This window comes from Rhinolophus sinicus, linkage group LG10, assembly GCF_036562045.2.
Source record: "Rhinolophus sinicus isolate RSC01 linkage group LG10, ASM3656204v1, whole genome shotgun sequence".
Classification (NCBI taxonomy): domain Eukaryota; kingdom Metazoa; phylum Chordata; class Mammalia; order Chiroptera; family Rhinolophidae; genus Rhinolophus; species Rhinolophus sinicus.
The window spans coordinates 38,393,225-38,408,185 of record NC_133759.1 but is presented as its reverse complement, the minus strand read 5'-3'; the positions used below and the strand labels follow the sequence as shown (position 1 = coordinate 38,408,185).

The 14,961-nt window shown below is 47.5% G+C and overlaps 1 protein-coding gene across 1 annotated transcript in view; it reads right to left on the bottom strand.

The window, feature by feature from the left end:
• The window catches only part of CLSTN2 (calsyntenin 2), a 570,678-nt gene that overhangs the window by 128,467 nt on the left and 427,250 nt on the right, over positions 1–14,961 (bottom strand). The window contains exons 3-5 of the mRNA XM_019747346.2: positions 13,066–13,261; positions 12,114–12,322; positions 5,885–6,034 (exon numbers count right to left, since the gene is read on the bottom strand). Coding sequence (XP_019602905.2) covers positions 5,885–6,034; positions 12,114–12,322; positions 13,066–13,261 — 555 coding nt within the window. The remainder of the gene's footprint in view (positions 1–5,884; positions 6,035–12,113; positions 12,323–13,065; positions 13,262–14,961) is intronic.

The following is a 14,961-nucleotide window of genomic DNA, read 5'->3' as shown; positions in this document are numbered from 1 at the left end:
TACTTTTCCAGAAGTATTCCCCTTAAAAGTACACTCAGGAACAATGATCCTTTCCAGCTGGTTTCCTTGTCCTAATTTCTGCATCCTAGGCACCATCTATGTGACTGGCCGAGGAATCCTTCTTCCCCAAGAGCCCCCTCACCATGCTGAGGCATGAGAGCCTCTGGGCTCCCCACTGCCCTGGGGGTAATACAGGCGGCCCTCCCTCCATGGTCTGGTCTCCATCAGCCCATCCAGTCTTCTCCCCATGCCCCGGCCATGTCATGCCCACCTTCCTGACATCTGCTCCCTAGTCTGGAACATCCTTCTCTCTGTGCTAAAAAGTACTATCCCTCAAGATTTGGCTCAGGTGTACCTCCTTGAGGGCCCTGGCAAGGTTAAGTGGCTCTCCTTTGTGTCCCCATAGCTCCCTCCACCAGAGCTTCTGTCTTCATAATCTCTTTCTGGATTATGAGCCCTGGTAGGTTGCGTCTGTCTCTGTATCTGAAGCCTTCGGCACACAGTGGGCCTTCAGGAAAGGGTCAATAAATTCATTCCAAAAATATTGCCATGTGTAATGTGTCGACTTCAGTTATCTCACAATGCAAGTAACTAAGGGAACATTAATCTCAACCAGCAGCTTTCATGCTGCTATCTTTTCAACACAAAAGTTAGATGCTCTCTAGGTGTTTAGTAGGTATTTCCTGTATGGCCTTCTTACTATACTGAAGGCCATGGACCAGCACCAACCAGGTCTACCCAACTTAGTAAGTCAGAATCTGCGAGTTACCCAGCTTCCCAGGTGCTCAGGGGCACATTCAGGTGTGAGAAGCATCCTCTGACAGATAGCACCCTCCTTCCTAAAGAAGGCGTAGTTTGTGGAATGGTAGAAACACTGAGACCATTAGACACACCTGGAGAATTATTCCAACCCAAAAGAACACAGAGGAAATGGTTTGAGTGTATGACTGCACCTCACTATGGAGATAAAAGGAATAGGAATTGCTCCGGTGGGAGAACCTCTGGGCACTGGTTGTACTGGGTGACCCGGTGCTGGGCCAGGTGTAAGTGCCTGCCGTGGGGTTGTGCTCAGGGATGAGGTGGGCAGGTGAAGATGGGGTTCCACAGGGGTTTGAGTCCAGACAGCTCATTCTGGATATGGGAACCTTGAATCTGGTGTGACTGGATGTCCAGTCAGCACCATGTCTAGGAAAGAAATGGGGAAGGACCACCAGGAAAGTCTACAAGGACTCTGTTTAAAGGGGAATTGTTTTACATAAGGGGACAGTGAAATACTGAATTTGGGTCTAGACTGGCAGGGGCAGGTAATAAAGATAAAATATGACTTGGAGACTATATTAAGTGTTGTGAAGACAACGTTGTCTTAAAACATAGAACGAGATGGGCCAAGGGATTACAAAGAACAATAAAGAAAGGTATTAAGAAGGGATGTGTCACATAACATAATGGAACATATCACATCACATCACATCACAAACAAAAATCTCAATCTAGCAACTGCATTACAAATGATCCTTTAGGACACAGTCCGTGGCCCCGTAAGGAGGGGTCAGCAGGGTTATCTCTGACTGGGTCCACTGCTATTACTGCTGCCATCACCCTGATAGCCTCCAAGGACACTTCATCCTCTGTGGTGCTTTGAACTACGAATGGATGCAGAACTTCCCAAAGGCTGGTCCTCAGAGCACACATGGGCCCAGGCTGGGGCATTTATAACCACTTGGCAAGAGGGAAAGAGACACCGAGAAGGCTGCGAATCCAGAGGCCTGGCATTGGCAGGGCACAAGCCTGTCTTCAGCATGTGGTCTGCTGCAGCGGCACCTCTTGCCTGGGTCCTCCTATAATCTTTCACCTCCGTGAATACGAGCTGCCTGCACGGGGAACATGAGTTCTCAAAGCTCAGGGCAAAACAAAGAGATTTAGTCCTCCTTCCACTCACAAGATCTAAGTGATGCTTTGAGGACCTTGGGCAACTGAGAACGGGAGTGACATTCCCTTTGGCAAAAGTCCACCTAGACCTGCAGTGAGCTGACCCTTACCGCCTATTCAGAATTACAGTCTCAGAAAACAGCAGAGAGGACAAAACTCATGGAAGAGCAAGACACACGTGCCTGGCACCCTGGGGTTGTTTTGTGGGTGCAAAGCCTTCCTTCCTCCCTTTGCTGCGTGTTGAGCTCCCAATAAGCCCCACTTTGTCAGTGGTGAGTGATGCTGGTAAGCAAGCTTTAAGTTTATGCTCAGTGAGTGCCAGGAGCTGTGAGAAGTGTGGTTCTGCCCTCAGGGAGCCCATATTATTTCTGGGAAGATAAGACCAACCCACAGAAGAAGACAGAGAATGGAAAACCATAGCCCATGCAAAAATGTTTTGGCCAAGGTCTGCAAGGCGGGTGGCACCAGAGCCGGGGTCTGGGATGTCCATCTGTGCACAGCTGGGGAAGGCCAGCAGCATGCTGGGAAAGCCTGGGTCCTATACTCTGCAAGGGGTTATTGTGATGGAAACTGGAGTCCTGCCCCGGGTGTTACTGGAGTCTGGGAGCAGTCCCTTCTCAGGCCCTGGGATGGAAGGAAAGGCTCTAGTTGTGAGCCGGGTCCCTTGCTCCTCCAAAACAGCTGGCTGGGAGAAGCTAACTGCCACAAGGGCTGGCAATGGTGCAACTGGGAGTGTTCTGGGGAGATGGGGGTGGGTGGGGGGTCCTCGAGCAGGATGGACTGTTTACACTGCGCTGCAATGCCCTCCTGCCTGCAGGAACATGACTTGGCAGAGGGACAAGTATTTGAACTGCCAAACTGCATTTGCTTGGTGACTCTTGTTGCTTGTGAGAAGTCAGCTCAGGGAGGAGCCGCTATTCTCCCGACAATTACACCTGGCACATGCCAGCAGACAGCTCATTCACAGCTGGGCCTGAGGGGCTTGGCGACCATTGCAGTCCATCACCCTGACATTCATAACTTTGACTGCCCACCCTACCCCACCCCTGACCTCTCCAATCTTGCTTCCCACTTCTCCCCAGGCCCAACCCCTGTGCAAGCCAGACTGGCCTCCTTATATGGTTCACTGGTGCCTTGAATGGCCTCCCCTCTCTGTGCTCCTCTCCCATTCTACATGGTGCAGGCTTCACCCCACACCTGCCTCAAGAAGAGCCAACCCTTTCCCTCAGGGACCTGACGATCTCTCACAGTAAGGGTCAGCCTGATCCATCGCCATTAGCAAAGAAAACCAGCAAAACGTGGCTCACTCCAGTTTGTCCTACAAAGCTAGGCGAGGGGGCTAGAGAAGAAACACGCATCTGGGATCAGAGGTGGTTTGCTCATCCCTGGAGAAGGTGCACTTCCAGCTATAAGCCTGCAGCCCTGGCCAGGGGTAGAAAAGAGAACAGGCCCCACATGGGTTGGTCAGAGATGAGGGTGGCCCAAATGGAGGAAGAAAATAGACTGGTATGCTGGAAGGAGAGAGGATTCTTCTCCAGATCTAGAAGCTGGAACAAGAATGGCAGGAAGGCACTGTGACCACTGCTATACATATCTGAGAACGTGGAGGTCCTGTTTATGATCTGAAAGCCTGCTGGGATGTCGGCTGGAGGGAGGGCGGGGAGCAGTGCAGCATCCAGTGTCAGCTTCGGCCACCAAAGGCTGGCTGGCTAACGCGGGGAAGCCACCATACAGTACTTTATTCTGATGTTACACGGGCTTAAATCATGTTGCCTGACTGAGAACTGATGTAGGGATGCAGGGAGTTGCTGCATCCCCTTTTTTCTGTTCCACAGGAAGTCATATTCTTTTTACCAAAGCCTCACCCACCAGTCCTTCATCTGTTCATCGCCTGCCAGTCACCTGCACTGAGCCTGGCCCTGGGCTGGCGCTGGAGACACAACACATGGGCACAGACTCCCTGCAGGACCTCCCTGTCTAGAGCCGCTATGCAAATAGCACCGTGTGCCGGAGGGGAGGTGCCCCACACATTCCTCACACACAGAACTGAACATTATTAAAATGCGTTCCTTTGTGTACACTTAACACTGAAACAAGTACCGACTGTGTTAGAAATTACATTTAAATGTAGATACAAAAATGGAATCCCAAATGATAGGTGCCTCATTTATCAAAGACAAAAACCATTGGGACCATTCTCCAGATAGGACTTTGTTTTGCTTTTTATCTTGAAATCTCATTGTGAGCTTGTTCCACGCTCAGAAGGATTTTATATTCTTTCCAGGCTTTCTCTTCAAAAGCTAGACCTTCAATGGGGCCAGTCCTTGTAAGTTAAAATAAAACAAGTTGAGTTCTTTACTCAGATAGCTTTTTATTCATTCATTCATTCCTTCATCCAATGATTCATCCATCCAATGACTATTTCTTGAGCATCTACCACTGGCCAGACAGGCACTAAGTCTGAGGAATTCAGTTGTGAACAAGAGGGAGATCCTCAGGGTCCTTAGGGTCTAGTGAATTATCCCCAACCAGAGTTCAGGCTCCCTGAGCTTGGGAACACACAGTTTCCCACTCTGGCTTGTCCCTTGTTCTGTTTCTTGCTTAATCTTAAATGGGCTAAAACAAAGATGTGTCTACTTTATTCTTTATGTCTCATATGTTTTACCTGTGGCTCCTCTAGTGAGCATTTCATCTTCTCTACTTTGTTCAAAGGCAAATGACTCTAGCTCTGTCCGGAGGTGGGTTTAATTACCCCACTCATCTTTCCTGTTGAAAGATTGAGGAGGGTGGGTTGTACAGGAAGGAGCACTTTGAGAGCCGCCTTCTGAGGGAAGTGACCCCAGGTGTCTGCTTTGCACCATGAGTTCCTGCCAATCTGGCCCTGATGAATTGGATGAGGAATAAATGCCTAACCAAAAGGCAGCCATTCAAGGTCTGACCAGTGACCTACGTGGTGGCCTGGTATCAGTCTGCCCCATAGGGATGTGAGTGACTAACACAGCTTATCACACCCTCTCTGGTGGAATTTAAGAATGAAAGATACAGAGAGAGAGAGAGAATATAACAAGGGGCTTGAAGCTTAAGGATCCACCGGAGAAGGCAGTCAGCAGAAGACACAAAGTGGAGGACTCCAGGAAGCACCATTTAGGAGTAAGCAGTAGCCTAAAGCAGCATCAACACATGAAGCAGAAACAGGAGCGGCTGAGCAACCAAAATGGCAGCTGAGGCATCAGAACTAGATCCCTGCTGTGCCATCGGAACTAGATGTCACCACTAGAGCTACCGTGATTCCATAAGCCATCCAATTCTCTGTAAGCTCCATCGATGCCACTGGTCTTGCCTTTTTGCTTCCCTTTAGCTCAGTGATAAACCTCCACCACCTAAGAGTAACCTGAACGGGCATCCGACATGATCTAAAGCAGCACAGAAATCCACCGCCATTGGAAGCCATTGCTTCTCCATTCCCAGAGCCAACATTTTAGAAACCTTTAATTCAGAGGCTGGATTTTGGATCTCCAACCTCTGCCTGACGCCCTCTGTGCAAGCCTAATGACCATGATAACCTTCCCTGGATGTTGAGTGATGATGCAACACTTGAAATGCACCAGCCAGACTCAGCATCCTTCAATAATGGCTTCCCAGCCATGTCTGCTGAGCCCTGTGGATAATCACTATTGATTCAAAGTTGTCATGAGAGTTGAGAAAAGGGACACTGCACAAACTGGACACATGACATTAGACGCGTTGCCTCAGACATTCTCAGCTGCACAATGGGGACAATATATGCCTTAGGAATTGTGAGAATAAACACGCTACTCTATTTCTTGCAGCAGAATGACTGCACTTTCAAAAGTCCTCTACTTATGTGTTGCAATGATTTGAGGCTAGGTCTGGAACCGTCTACACAGCAGGCCCAGCTGCCTTCACTCTACAGGACTGACAACAGCAGGCCCACCTTGCCAACCAGGCTTGCAAACTGGCTTCACGTCCACCTGCACCAAGGTGTCCTGCGCAGCGGGCTTCTGTCCACAGTCATAGGCAGTCACCAGGATCTCGTACTGGTGTTGCTTGTCATAGCTCAGCTTCTCGGTGTTCCTGATGTTGCCTGAGGAAGACACAGAGATATTCAAAACCTTCTCAGACCGCACTGCAGATATTCACCACCCCTTCTCCACTCCTCCAATCTTCACCAAAATGACCCCCTTCCCTAGCTCTTTGTAAAATCAAGGGCAAATAGGGCATGGCTTCCACACTTGACCTGCTTGTGCCTTGGTGACAGATTCCCAGGATCCACTGGCTGGAGCCAGCCGAGCTGGGGGGTGGGGCTGTAGGGAATTCCACGCACACATTTGGAATCCAAGTAGTTTGTGGTGGTAAATAATGGGTTGTTGGAAAACTCCCTCTGAAAGTGCACCCTTGTGGCTGCGTCCCTGGTGTGCAAGGTGCATTAAGCTCATCGGCCATGAAACCTCTGGGAAGAAGATGGAATTCAGAAACGTCCTGACACATATTTTTTAACATCTGGGCTCATCGCCAGGAATGTTCACTGCCTCTTTTCACATTATTTTGCCACCAAATAGGAAGTAAAATCAATACGAAAACGTGTGACCTCCCTTCTAAAAGCTACACAGAATAACAGATTCCTTGCCCTGGTGGCAAAGACATTTTTCTTCTCCAAGTGAGACCGAACATTTTTTTTCTGAGCCATTTGTGTGTTTTTATTCCTGTAGGTTTAGTATTATGATTCAGAAATAAATATGTGATAATTACTGAGCAACACTTTAATTGACTATTTTTGATGAAATACAGTTTTGGTTCCAAGAAACTAATATAGGCCCAATGTGCATTTCATATTTTTGAGTTTTTGATTCCAAGAGATGAAAGCCTTCCTTTGTTGAGAGTAATTTCATTCTTGCTTGCTTTCTGATGGTGGAGCTGACAGCAAATTAGAACTCAAATGTTATCATTATCCTTCACCAGAACTGAAATTAAGAAAAAGAAAATACAAGGAAAAAAACAAACAACAACCAACAAACAAATAAACAAATATGGAATGGCTGACTCAGGCATGTTTTTAGATTTCATCCAGACTAAGCGAAAAATACCTAATGAGCTTTCTTCCATTCCAACTGATATATGTTGTTCATGTGAATTGAGACAGTACAGACTAAGGCAAGAAAACTTGGAAAATTAGAAAAGTCACATGATGTTTTAAAGATTGGAAAAGTGGATCCACCACTCACCCAATATTAGTTAAACGGTACTCAGTATGAGGCAATGAGCAGGTACCACAAACGTGAACATATGTGAGTGTGGGAAGAAGGGGATTGGAGGAGAGTGGAGACGAGAGTTGCCCAAAGCATTGGCCCAAGCGTTAGAATCATTTGTTCTGCTGTCTGCTCGGGACTGCTTCTGAAAATGCAATTGCCTCCGTGCATTTGAAGCAAAATTGACTTTAACAAAGCCAGTCAAAAATTGCTGAATAAAAATGGGTTTGATGTCTTTTTTGGCCTTATGGCTGGTATTCAGAATCCCTTTCATTTTCCCCCAAATATTTGTTTCAGTCTCAGTGTAGGGCCGGCACAGGTCTGGGACAGCTCAGTGTTGGGTTGGTAACATTTCCTACGGGTTCTGTTAACAAACTAGTTTGTGGCTACAGTTCTCACAGGGGAGGAATTCTGTCAGGTGGCGGCTCTGTAACATAACCATGAGGAGGAGGTTTCAGCAACACCAAATTGAATTTTCAACAAAAAAGTTTTAACTTTCTCTTTCTTTAAAGTTAAATGGCTCTCAAAAGATAACTCTCTTCGAAGAGGAAGGCTTAGGGTTTACAATCCGTGTGACATTAAGCAGACGAAACACTATTGATTGTGGTAGAAAAATAAACACACAAGCCGGCAAGCCTGGGCTCAATTTGCTGCAGCTCCTCTTCCGTAACTGTCTTAATGAAACTGTCTGAGAAACTAATTTGCTTTCTCTGCTACCACCACCTTCATGCATGTGAGGATGGTTTCAGAGCACAGAATTTGCAGCATTAGGTCAAAAACGAGAGTATAAAATTGTGACCAACTGTTGTGTGGGGGAGGGTAATACTTGGCTAAGAACACACTGAAAATTTTTCTGATAGCTCAGGAGAAGTTATCCATTTTGCTTCTGTTACAATTACATTTTCCCCCTCACATTTAAATTTTTCCTAGTAGTAGTGCCTTCTCAGGAGACCTGAGTCCACATTTAACCCAGGTGAGTGGCTGCCCCTGGGCCTACTCCCCTGTCCCAATGAACTTGGGAAGCTAATTCTCAAAGAAAAATCAGTACCTACCTTGTATATTGGTGAAGGTAATTTTTGAAAACTCTGGTGGGGCTGGGGGGTGGTGGTGATGGTGGTGGTGGTGATGGTGCAATGAGACAAACACAGTGACCTGCACACTCTTTCTGATGGAATTTAAATCGGAACAACCCTTCTGGAAAGCCATATAGGCCAGTCACTTTGCAGTTATTCATACCTTTTGGGCATGCAATTCCACATCTAAAAATTGATTCCAGAAAAATAAAAATTGCAGATATTTATTGCAAAAATTGCAAACCCAGGTGCACATAGGATCATCTAAGCATTAATTATTACAATGGAAACTAGTGAAGAAACTGCATGTCTGCTAGGAAAGGGAGAGCTAAGTCTAAGAGTCTGTGCATGAGATGGAATGCTATTCAGCACTAAACGTAATTATGAAGCATTTCTAAGGATGGAAAAATCCATATAATCAAATTTTAAGTGAAAAAGGGATGATACAGAAAAGCAAGAAAAGTGTGGCTGAATATTTGTGTTAAAACGTCATAGAAAAACTACTGGTAAAATCTCAATAGTGGTTATCTTCGGTGGGATTCCAGGTGACTTATTTCCTTCTTCATAGTTTTCTATGCTTTCCAAATTCCCCACAAAAGGGCATGTGTTAGCTTTTCTATCAAGGTGGAAAAGAAGTGTTTTCATTGACTTTAAGAATAAGCAGACTCCAGGACACACTTCGCTCAGAGATGTCAGTCCCATTACTCACCAGGGCAGCCTGCTGACAGACAGCTTAGCCGAGGCTGCGTGAAGACTACACAACCACTTGAAAAGTAGAAAAGTCTGCCAAGGGGTGAATGGCTGTCACTGAGACTCCTGCTGCTCCCTCTCAAATGTGGGTGAGGGCTTGGTTTGTGCTGACACTCTGGTGAAAACCTTGTTTGCAATACCTCCACCCCCTTACACAAGCAAGATATTTAAATCCCATTTTACAGATGAGGATCTGAGGCAAGGTTTAAGTAACTTGTCAAAGACCACACACACACACACACACACACACAGTGACGGACATAGAATTAAGACAACTGTGTGGTTTTGAACTTAAATCCCATTGCCATGCATTCCTGTCAAACATCATTGAGGATAGTAATAACACTGGTAGAAAAAGGCCTTGGGGATAATACTTAGGGGACTTGGGCTCCAGTCCCAACTCTGCCACCAACGTGACAGGTACTGGTAGGTAAGCTCGTTATGCTTTAGGGCTCAGTTTTTCCATCTGTTCAATGAAAATGAGGATCTAAGTCCTACCCACGATCTCAGAGAGACCAGCCAAGTGCCAGAAGACCAGGGGTGGGGGAGGGTCTGGAAGCCACCTGACATCGATCCAGAACTTCCCAAGAGGGAGGTGATGGCACTAGGTCAGAGTTACCTGCTCGTAATTCGGCCTGGAAATCCATGCGGAGTGAATAACCTGCATCTCGTGATCACGCAGGTGAATATCTAACAAGCACGGTCTCATGACTCAAGCACTCCCTGTGTGCCAGGCACCCTGTGAGCATTATCCCCGGACATGGCCTCTCCCTGCGGCCTCACAACCCCACAGTGAGGCAGGAACTATCGCTGCCACAATTTCACAGGGGAGGGAAGCCAAGGACGTCTGTCGGAATAGGCTGAGCCTTGAGTTAAGACAGGTTGGGATGACTCTACTTATGTCTTCTCTCCTCCCGGCTGCCCTGCTCATCTTCCCCCACAAGCAAAAAAGAAAAAAACACCTAGCAGATTGGAGGGGCCAAGAGCCATCTACCTGAAGCTATAGGGCCTCAATGAGTGGGCCCCAAACTTAGCAGTACTTTCTCTGATGTGCATGCAAAGAACGTCTTCAAGCAAGCTGTAAGGTCACCAGAAGAAGTGATGGATAAGGGCCAGTTGGGAAGCTCATTAGAATGGGGGTGCTTCTGTGTCTGCTCCCATTCTGCCTAAGGACTCCCTAGGTCCTGCCTTCATTACTTGGGGAACTGCTTTTGTAAACCTCACTGTCGGGGGACCACATGCCCTGGGAGTGCCCACTCTCTCTTCATCTAGTGTTGTAAACCAGTGTTGGAGGCAGAGGCCTGGCAAAGAACCATTACTCACTTTTAATGAGACAGCTAGGGAAATAAATTGGCATATGTTAGCGAAATGGCTCATCAAGGTGAATAATTATCTCCATGATGGGGCAGTTTACCCTGTGATGAAAGAATCTGCATCTCATCTCTCACTGGGTCATGGCTCTCCAGAACTAAGGCAGGAGGTCAAGGGGCGCTTGACCTCTCATCACAGCTACCTCCCCTTCTCTAGTCTTGCTCTTCACCAGGAACTCGTCACTCCCCAAATTCCAAAGCTTTTGTGGACATAGACCGAGCATTATGACATGCTCTACTACTTGAAATGACCTACTTCTTAGTCCTGAGCTAAACTTTAATTGAAGTCCAGTATTTTCTCTTTCACTTTCTTGTGTCTTACACAATTTACATCTAGCGATGTCCAGGTGTTTAACCATAATTTCCAGATGTTTTAGCATTTTATGAGGAAACTGCCTAATTATTCCTTTGTCTGTGTTAGGAACATTGGTTTCCTCTTATAAGACAGATCACAAACCACTAGAGGACAGGGATAAGGGTTTCTCTTCGGCTTCCATCCCCTCTGGCATCTGCTGCAGTTCTCAGGATGCAGAAGACAATAATATAGGGTAAGTTTCTCCCTCGTCTCAACATCAAGAAGCACTGGAAGCACCACAGACTTGCAAGCGGATGATTGATAGTTTTTCCTTCTACACATTGGCCCCCAGGAAGCTCAGAGCTAATTCATTGCCCAACTCCAGTCCATGGCATGCTTTGTGCATCAACCTCACTCTTGATGTCACCTGACTTTTTATTTCTTTCTACTAGATGACAAGCTCCATGTGGGTAGGACCGTGTCTGTTTTGGGTTCCACTCTGTCTCCATTCCCACTTGTCAGTACTGTGCCTGGCACTCAATAAATATTTACAGGGATGAACTTCAGGTTTTACAACTTTTATGTCTTTGTGAAGTACGTAAGTCCTATTTGAAACAAAGTGGGATAATATATATGTACCCACACACTCATGCTAGTAATTAAACAATATACTTGGCAAGTAATTATCATTTGATTAATACCAAGTTATTGAAAATTGCAGTTAAAATGGGCTGAGTTGATGAGGTCTCTGGCTGTGGTGTTTACACTACAATGAGTTTTTAATTAATGGTGATGGAGAAATATCCAAATGGTTTTTGGGGGAGGGGGTATGTTTTTAGTTCATTAAGTTCAGTCTGGGATTGGGGTATGATGCGAGGATTCTTGCATCCTTCATTTTCACTAGGGTGGAAATTCTCAAAGGACATTGGCACGAGCTTTAAAGATTCTTGAATGGATCTACAGCTTAGAAGGTGTTTCAGAAATGTCCCCCTTCTCTTTTAGTGTGTCTTTGTCTGGGAGCAGGAAGCAGATTGTTGTGATGAGAGTACTGTTACAGCTCGTTATACAGGCAAGGGACTCAGATGTGGCCAAGTTGATGGTCTGGCTAGTGTCTGGATGACAACTGGAAAATTCTACCAGAAAACCAACCTGTCTTCAGCATCCCGATGTGTAGCATTGTGAGTTTTATAGACTGTATCTACTGAATGGGTTTCTGAGGTGTCTTAGGGGTGCTTTAAGCCTGGCTGGGCTGCTAGTAATGTCAGGCCATCCCCTCTGAGGATGAGTTCCAGGTTACAGAGCCTCGATCAGGGTTGGCAGGAAAGACATCATCTGCTGAGCACATTCAGGCCCCCACTCAGCCTTCAGAGTGTGTGGGGCGGTGGACTTGTTTCCCTGCCCTCCACTGGGGTCCTCTCAGGACACTCACCATTTCTGTCGATGGCAAAAGGCACATCAGTTGTGACGATCTCGTAGTTGCAAATCTGACTGTACTGGGGGGAGCAATCCTCGTCGACGGCCTCCACCTGCAGGAGGCTGTCGTAGATCTTGCCCTCGGTCACAACGGCCTTGTAGGCCGGCTCTTTGAAGGTGGGCGCAAACTCATTCACATCCTTCACCTGGATATGGACCACAGCCCTGGAACCACACACAGGAAAGAAGAGATGGTGGTGGAGAAAGAATCGCACCTCCTCCCACACCTCCCACGGGCACTGACTCAGGCTCCAGGGCCAAGAGAATGAGAAGCCACAAGCCATCGGGTGGCTGTCGTCTGAGTGTTCTGTCCTCCTTCCCATGAGAAACCCTTCTACCTGCCCTCGCCCCGATCCCCTGTGACGAGTCAACCCCAGACAGACTCCTCCCCATTCTTTGACCTTCCTTGTCACCCAGCTTGAGGCAATAGCGTTCCTTTTGATTGTCGCACCTTTCCCTTATTCACTCCGTCATCTGTTCACTCACTCCTTCATTCAGCAAGAATTCCACCACTCTCACTCTGTATTAGGCTCTGAGCCAAACTCTGTAAGGGTGAGAGTTACAACCCAGAAGGAAATGTGCTGTGACTGAGAGAAACACATTGCACGGCAGAAATCCCGGGAAAGGTCCCAACCAGGTCTGCAGGGGTGGGTTTGCTCAAGGAAGGCTTCCCAGCAAAAGTGACCCCTTAACTCAGTTCTGATCTGATAGTAGAACAGGACTATGTATCTTCAAGTGAAGCAGAGGGGTAGAGATTCTAGGTGTAGAAAGCAGCCGGTGCTGCTATCTGTCCCGGCCTGGGGAACTGGCAGGCAGCTGGAGCACCTGGGTACACATATCTGAAGAGCAGTGTGTGAGCTGGGTGGGCAAGAGTGGGCGGGGCTCCAGGGAGCTGTCAGGCCACTCACTTGTGTGACTTCTTCCAGGCGGTCTCCCGGGGCCCTGCGCCACAGTCATACGCCTGGATGATGAATGTGTACTCCTTCTGCAGCTCACAGTCGATGGGGCTCTTGGCTCGGAGCCGGCCCTCTCCCGACGTCTTGTTGAGCACCACGGCCTCAAAGGGCAGCTCCTGGCCATGGATCTTGAACGCACAAATTTCCCCTGCAGAAGGATGAAAGACAGTGAGTGGGCATCCTGAGAATTGCCAGACTGAACACATAGCTTCTGTTGGGCCAGATTTGCAAACTCAACACCTCCAGGCCATTTCCTCCACACAGAGAATTGTTGACCCAGAAGAAGTATCCAGAGACTTGGACCAACATGTGAATTTCATGGACGGCAAAACGGAAGTGTTGCACGCATGGCAATGTCACCCATCAGTGTACCCAGCAGTAAAAGGGGAAAGTCATGTCCTGGGGAGTTGGCTGACGATCGGGTTTCCCCCGTTTCAGAGTGGGTTTCCTGCTTGCCCCCTGCTCAGTCTGAAATGTAGGAATTTGTCCACAGTCCAAAGACAAATGACTGCAGAGGGAAGAAGAAAAAGGCCAAAGCATTCACAATCCTGCCCCGTGACAACAACCTTGTTACTGGAAAGCGCGCTCTTTGACCCAGCAGCCGGGCATCCCCTGGCACTGGGCAGAAATACAGATGCCTGGGCCCCATCCAGACCTCCTGAGTCAGAACCTGCTTTCTAACAGGGGCCTCGCCCTGGAGAATGGTTTGCTTGCTAAACGGAGCCACTGCACGGCTCTCCTCTGTCCTTTACTCCTGGTTCAAGCTCCCCACGTTGCTGCAGCCACATTCCCCCACCCCCTCTTCTATGTCTCTCCATCTACCACCCCCCTGTGGGGAGAGGGACACCACTCAGAGTTGCAATTTTCTCTCAAACAGTGGGGGTGAGTCTATGTGAGTTCCAGAATCCCCGTGGAGACTGAGAATCTAACTTCTTAAAGGGCTGAACATGTTGTGAGATTAATGCATTTCTCCCCCCAGCTGGGTTAATGTGTGTTATAACTATTCCTCTGCATTAAAATGATAAGGCCATGAAAATATCTTTCTTGTCTCAATTGATGGATATTTATTTCTTGAACCCTGACTGCAAGAAAGACCTACAGTGTGTACCTTGGGAAGTGCTGGAAAATTGAAACACATTCGGTTCCCATATTGAGGTTGTTTACAGATCTGTTGGGGAGACAATGTCTAGACGTCCAGACAGACCGTTCAGGGTACAAAGGGGTGTGTGAGCGTCACGTGGTTTGGGCAGCAAGGAGTTCAGCTTAGAGGATGCTGGGTTATAAAACACAGGCTTAGAGCCCGGAAGGCTGGATTCACATTCCAAGTTTGCCACTTACTCGCTGATTTAGTCAAATCATACTGATTCTCTGTGTCTCAACTGTGTCAACTGTAAAATGACCCAGGAGAGAGCATTGCAGGGAGGGTATCTACCCTGAGACACCCCAACTTTGGTATGACATGACCCCTGGCACCTGTCCAGCTGTTCCAAAGTGTCACTGTGAGACGGGATAACATGATTGCTTTGTGCCAGGCTCTGAGCTTTGTACGTCTACCTGGGTGACCTCATTCACTCGTCATAATAAACTTGCAAGGCAGATGTTTGACACCAAGTCATACTAATTAAAAAAAAAAAAAAAAAAGAATCAGAGGTCAGTACCTGGCCAAGGTCACAGAGCCAAACTTGCTGTAAAAGGCAGATATGGCTGACTCCTAAGTCCATGCACTTGCTACTCCCCTGCACGTTCTCTAAGCAGCCCCACAACTTCTAAGGGACCACATGGGCATTGCTTCCAAGTAACATTCTATAGTCCCATTCAAGCCTCATTCAGGAGAGAAACTCCCCACTT